This window comes from Mus caroli, chromosome 7, assembly GCF_900094665.2.
Source record: "Mus caroli chromosome 7, CAROLI_EIJ_v1.1, whole genome shotgun sequence".
NCBI lineage: Eukaryota > Metazoa > Chordata > Mammalia > Rodentia > Muridae > Mus > Mus caroli.
The window spans coordinates 19,264,216-19,270,091 of NC_034576.1; the positions used below are offsets into that span (position 1 = coordinate 19,264,216).

Genomic DNA, 5,876 nt, shown 5'->3' on the forward strand with positions numbered 1-5,876 from the left:
GATACATATGCAGCTAGAGACAAGAGCTCCGGGGTTCTGGTTAGTACATCATGTTGTTCCACCTATAGGGTTGCAGATCCCTTTAGCTCCTTGGATACTTTCTCTAGCTTCTCCATTGGTAGCCCTGTGATCCCCTTCCTTTCTTTTTAAGGCAACTTGATGGGAGAGAAGTTTATATCTGGTTAAGGCCCTAGAGATGCAGTCCTTCAAGGCAGCAAGACATTGTGGATGGCCCTGGTGATGCTTCTATTTTGATGTTAATTCCACTTTCCCAGGAGGGGTTGTTTGGAACAAGGAATGAGTCAGTACTTCATACTCAGATGACTTCTTGTGAACCTTCCCTCGAATGAGTAGATGGATCAATCATTGGTCGAGTAGGCAGGACTTCCGGGTTGGACGGAGGAAGAGAGAAAGAGGAGAGAGTTAGGGGCTTTGTGGATGGGGGACAGTGAGAGGGCAAGATGTAGCTACTAGTGTCTCCTGGCTTATATGGCGAATTGGCCAGGATTTGCCACTGAAGCATTTAGATTTAATATGGTTTACAAGATTAGGATTCTAGTTGTTGCACCCAGCGATTGAGTTATCGTCGTTTCTGAACTAAGTTTGTGTGGCGTTTTCCTTCACGTGGCGGTTAGACTGGGTTCCAGAGAGAAAGGTACAATGGCAATGTGTGGGTTTGCCAGATGTGCACCACAAAGGCCGTGTGGGTTCTGAAGCACGGGGCTGGCGTGGTAACGACCCGCCAGTATGAACTTAGTGAGCTGGGTGTAGAGATTTTGGAGATCCAAGTCAGAGAGTCTCCATGTGATAGGAACTGGCCAGCGAGACCGCTGGGGCTGAGAGTAGCTGGGAGAAGTGCAGGAGCTTGGAGTTCATTTTAATATTTCCCACAACAGTGGGAGCTTGCTGAACTGCTTTTAGTGGCATTTCTGTGGGCCAAGGAAGGAGCAGAGCTTGGAGAAGCCTTACCTCTGTGGTCCTGTGTCAACTAGCTATGCATGCATGATGGTTGGAAAGTCCCAGGACCTTCCAAAACAGTGCTATCATTTAGGAACTGAGTGTCCAAACATACAAGGCTGTAGGGAACATTTCACAGATGGTAATACCTGGTAAGAATTCTACCACAGAGTTAAATCCCCAACCTCTCAACCATAGTAATTAGTAATAATAATTATTAATAATAACAATTATTATTTTAGTTGGGTGTGTGCATATTTACGTGAGTATATACAGTGTGTTTGTACAGACATGTGTGAGTGTGGGTGTCACAGTGTGTGTAACAGTCCTGGGACAGCCTCAAGTGTCTATTCTTTGCATGTCATTGGAAGCGAGGTTGCTCCTTCTTTGCTGCTGTGCACACCAGGCTAGCTTGCCCTTGAGTTCCAGGAAGTCTCTTGGCCCAGGCTCTTTTCTCACCTAGGATGGCTGGGGTTGAAGAAGCGAGTTCTCGTGTCTGGATTTACACACGCTCAGGAGATCTCAGTTCAGGTCTTCATCCTGCAAACCCTTCACCAACCAAGCCATCTCCCCAGCTCTGGGTGCTTAGATTGGCTTATCTTATTTTGCGTGTATGGGTACTCTCCCTGCATGTATGTCTATGCAGTGTATGCAGTATCCGCAGAAGCCAGAGACAGATTTCCAGGGATAGAAGTTACAGATGATTGTGAGCTGAGAGTTGAACTCAGGTCCTCTGAAAAAGCAGTCAGTGCTCTTGACCACTGAGCCATCTCTCCAGCTCTTAGTTTTTATTTCTGAGATAAAAAAAATAAAAAGTCCCACTATGTAACCCATGCTGGTCTCGAACTGCTGACCCTCTTGCCTTGCAAGTGCTGGGACAACAGGTGTGTACCATCTGATTCATATCGTCTTTTCTTTTATACCAAAGATTCTCTTATGCTCTTTCCCACATCCTCAGAGGGCTCTGCTTTCAAGAAGGCTACTTGCCCTCTTGGTCACCTGACCAGGATCCACCCCCACATGCATACTCACTCATTTAATTGATATTTCATGGCTGCTCATGGCCAGCCTGGCAACCGGCCTAGCTTTCCTAAGTTCAGAGTAACTGGCTTTCATTGTCTTTATTAGTGTTGCTGTGGGCCCTAACAGTCTTAGTTCCTGGTCCTTGAGGTTCCAGGGATAGAGAAGGATGACAGTAGCTGGGGGTGGGGACAGGATGGGGGAGGGCAGAGGTGAGGACAAAGTTCCTTCCCTGTTCCCAGCACAGCTGTCCTCATGCTCTGGCAGCTATCCATACTGTGCACTGTGGGACTGGCTGTGTGTGCCAGCCAGGAGAGGGACTACCTGGCACACTGAGGCCAGACACCAGGACTCATGGGGCCTGCTGGCTTCCATGGCTGCTCGTGGACAGTGATCCTTCTCTCAGGTGAATCTGTCCTGCAGACAGACTTTGCTGGGTGGTTGGGTGGCTGGAGGTTGTGTGATTGTGTGTCTGTGTGTGTGTCTGTGTGTAAAAGAGACACAAAGAAAGAGAGACGAGGTAGAAATAAACCAGACATTAAGGAAAAGAAACAAAAAATGGGGAAAAAAAGACCTGAGAGAAATTGTCTTTCTCTCTTGAAGAAATGATAAGGGAGAGAGAGAAAGATAATGAAGAAGGAAAAAGGATGGGAAGAAGAGAGAGAGAGATACAGAGAGAGAGAGAATAGGGAGGGAGAGTAAAAGGGGAGAGAGGAGCAGGGAGAGAAAGAGAAGGGGAAGGATGGAGGAGGGGAGAGAAGAGAAGGGGAGGGAGAGAGAAGGAAAGGGAGGGAGTAGGAGAGGAGGGAGAGAGAGAAATGGGAGAGAGAAGAGGGAGAAAAAGAAGAGGAAGGAGAGAGAGGAGGAGAAGAGACGGAGAAACAGAGGGCAGGGGAGGGAAGGAGACAGAGACAGAGATAGTGGAGTCTGTACCAGAGACAAAACCAGGGAGAGACTGAGATAGATACAGAGAGAGACAGAAGGAGAGAGAGAGAGACAGAGAGAGACAGAGAGACAGAGATAGAGATAGAGAGAGACAGAGACAAAGAGAGAGACAGGGAGAGACTGAGATAGATACAGAGAGAGACAGAAGGAGAGAGAGAGAGACAGAGAGAGACAGAGAGACAGAGATAGAGATAGAGAGAGACAGAGACAAAGAGAGAGACAGGGAGAGACTGAGATAGATGAGGGAGCAGGGGAGACAAAGGACAAAGAGACAGCAAGAAAACTGAAGAAAAACAGAGGGGAAAGAGAAGAAGATGAGGCAGGGTGGGGGGAAGAAAGGACTCTGATAGACAGATGAATGGGTGTGAGTAGGTGGGACTGTGCCGTCCCAGTGGTCTGCACTGTGGGGTGGATGTGAAATCCAATGAGCATCTGAGATAAAAGGGGCTGCAGAGATGGCACTGGAGTTAAGAGCCCTTGTGCAGCTTTGAAGACCTGAGTTCTGGTTCCAGCATGGTGTAACAAGCCAGACAAGGGCTTCTGCAAGCCTGGAACCTCAGCAGTGTGGGGGTAAACACAGAAGGATCTCTGTAGTTCTTTGGCTGCCAAAAAAATGTGACCTCCAGATTAAGGAAGAGACCTTGTTTCGAAGAAATAAGGTCAAGGGTGTGTGTGGGGGAGTAGGTAGTGACCTTTGGCCTCTATGCATGCACAGACATGAACACCCTCACATATGTGTGCACACACACCACACATGCACATGCATTCACTTGCACATGCATGTTGGGGTTACTAGAGTATTTTAATAAAGCAAAGCACTTCAAGGTGAAGGGCTATTTTTGTGACTTTTGCGATGGGTTCTCCACAGAGATAAGGGCTCAGCTCAGTCTTGCTGTGTGACTCCGAGTCTGATGTGCCCCTCTCTGGGTCAGAGCTTCATGGCTGATGTGAAGGCTGGACAGGCTCCAGGTCCTCCTGAGAGGCTGTTACTGGTTGTGTGTACAAATGTCACTGTGAAGCTTGCTTCCTTCTAGTGGGGATCAAAGTCAGGACAGGAGAAGGAAGCAGGAAGACAGGCTGGGGACTTTCTCTAGAGGAGGTTCTTTCTCATCCAGGCAGGTTGGTGACAAGGTCCACTTTTGGTTTATTTATCCCTGTGACTTCCTTCAATCCTTAGGAGACTTAGGTGAGATGGGATCTGCCCTTATTCCCCTTGACAAGAGGGGCAACTGAGACTCAGAGAGAGCGCGTCACTAGGCCAACTAGGTAACAAAGCTGAGATGGGAACTCTCTGGACCTGTGGCCTATAAGTGCATTGGAGAGAGTGGTAGAGACATGACAAGGGTCAGTGCATCACTATGCTAATGCTAATGAGGGCTTACTGTGTTTGTGTCTTTAAGAATCAAACCTAGGGTGTGTGTGTGCTAAGAAAATGTTCCACTATGTAGTCATGGCCCCAGCCCCTCACTGGGGGATTCTAGGCAGGGGCTCTACCACTGAGCCACGCCCCCAGCCCCTCACTGAGTGTGTTTATATATATGTTTTTGGAAACACAGGGTTTAACTGCATGTCCATAGCTGTCCTGGAATGCACTCTGTAGACCAGGCTGGTCTTGAATTCACAGAGATCCACTTGTCTTTGTTCCCTGAGAGCTGGGATTAAAGACGTGCCATCATGCTAGGCTTCACTTTTGTTGCTGTTTGTTTTATTTTTGTTTCTAGACAGAGGCTTACTATGGGAGTCAGGCTGGCTTCAAACATGCGATCCTCCTGCATCTGACACCTCAGTCCTAGGATCACAGGCCAACACTCCTGTGTGTGATGTTCTCCCCTTGTGAAGACTATAATTAGCCACATCATTTCATTTCTCTTTCCCTCATTGTCTCTCCTCTCTTTCCTTTCCAGCCTTACTTCCGACCACATGGAGCCCCCCAGCTGCTGCCCACTTCATCCACCGTGCCGACCTGCTTAGCAACACCCAGATGGAGAGAGGTATGGTATCTTTGGGCATTTGCCCAGACGCTCCTGATTCATGACAGATTGAGTGATTTGTGAGCACAGAGGTTAAGATCATTATCCATGTGTCTGTCTTCACAGAGGGCAGTAGTGAGGGTTTCTATTGCCTTGATAAAGCTAGCTAGCACAATTAACCCCTTGTTAACTTGACACATGAACACATCGCTATTCGACTAGAACCTTTCCTTTTTCATTTGTCCCCAAGATAGCATATAAATAGCAAGTCCGACAGTGTAAGGCTTCTGGGCCTCATGAGCTCCTAGGCTCCAGAAGACTCGGCACAGAACACGTAGCACATCTCCTGGGCTCAGGCCAGCTCCACCCTCGGTTGTTACTGTACATGGCAGTCATCCCGTGGTACTGACATCAGGGGACTCCAGCCCTGCTGCATGGTTGCCTCAAGTGCTCTCTACAATGTCATTTGAAACCAGCACTACCTGAGTGACTCTGACCAAGTTCAGCTGTCAGCATGAGATGCAGCCTCAGACCCTTCCAGACAACAGATCCAGTGTTCTGACCCTAAGAAAACACTTCCCAGAACACTTTTACCTCAACAATGCTGCTCTCTTAATCACAGCAGATTCTTCAGCCCCAGCTGACTGGCATCCATTGCCCCAGCAAAGCGAAGTTTCTTGTTTGTGGTTCTTGATTCAAAACACGGAGTAACCCCGATAGAGTCTTCCCTGTGAGACTTCACCGTTCCCCATTCAAACCTATAGTCTTCACTGCTCTCAGAATCATCTCAGTTCCTCAAGTGGTTATTAAGTTCTGAGCACTCAATGGCATTCTACCCCAAAGTTCCAGAGTCTTTCTACAACTCTCCATCAAAACATGGTCAGCGCTGGGCGTGGTGGCGCACGCCTTTAATCCCAGCACTTGGGAGGCAGAGGCAGGCGGATTTCTGAGTTCGAGGCCAGCCTGGTCTACAGAGTGAGTTCC

General features: G+C 48.3%; 1 protein-coding gene across 1 annotated transcript in view; it reads left to right on the forward strand.

Annotated features, from left to right (window-relative positions):
• The first annotated feature begins 2,331 nt into the window (after positions 1-2,331).
• The window catches only part of Ceacam20 (carcinoembryonic antigen related cell adhesion molecule 20), a 25,284-nt gene continuing 21,739 nt past the window's right edge, over positions 2,332-5,876 (forward strand). Inside the window, exons 1-2 of the mRNA XM_021166149.1 lie at positions 2,332-2,383; positions 4,827-4,913. Coding sequence (XP_021021808.1) covers positions 2,332-2,383; positions 4,827-4,913 — 139 coding nt within the window. The remainder of the gene's footprint in view (positions 2,384-4,826; positions 4,914-5,876) is intronic.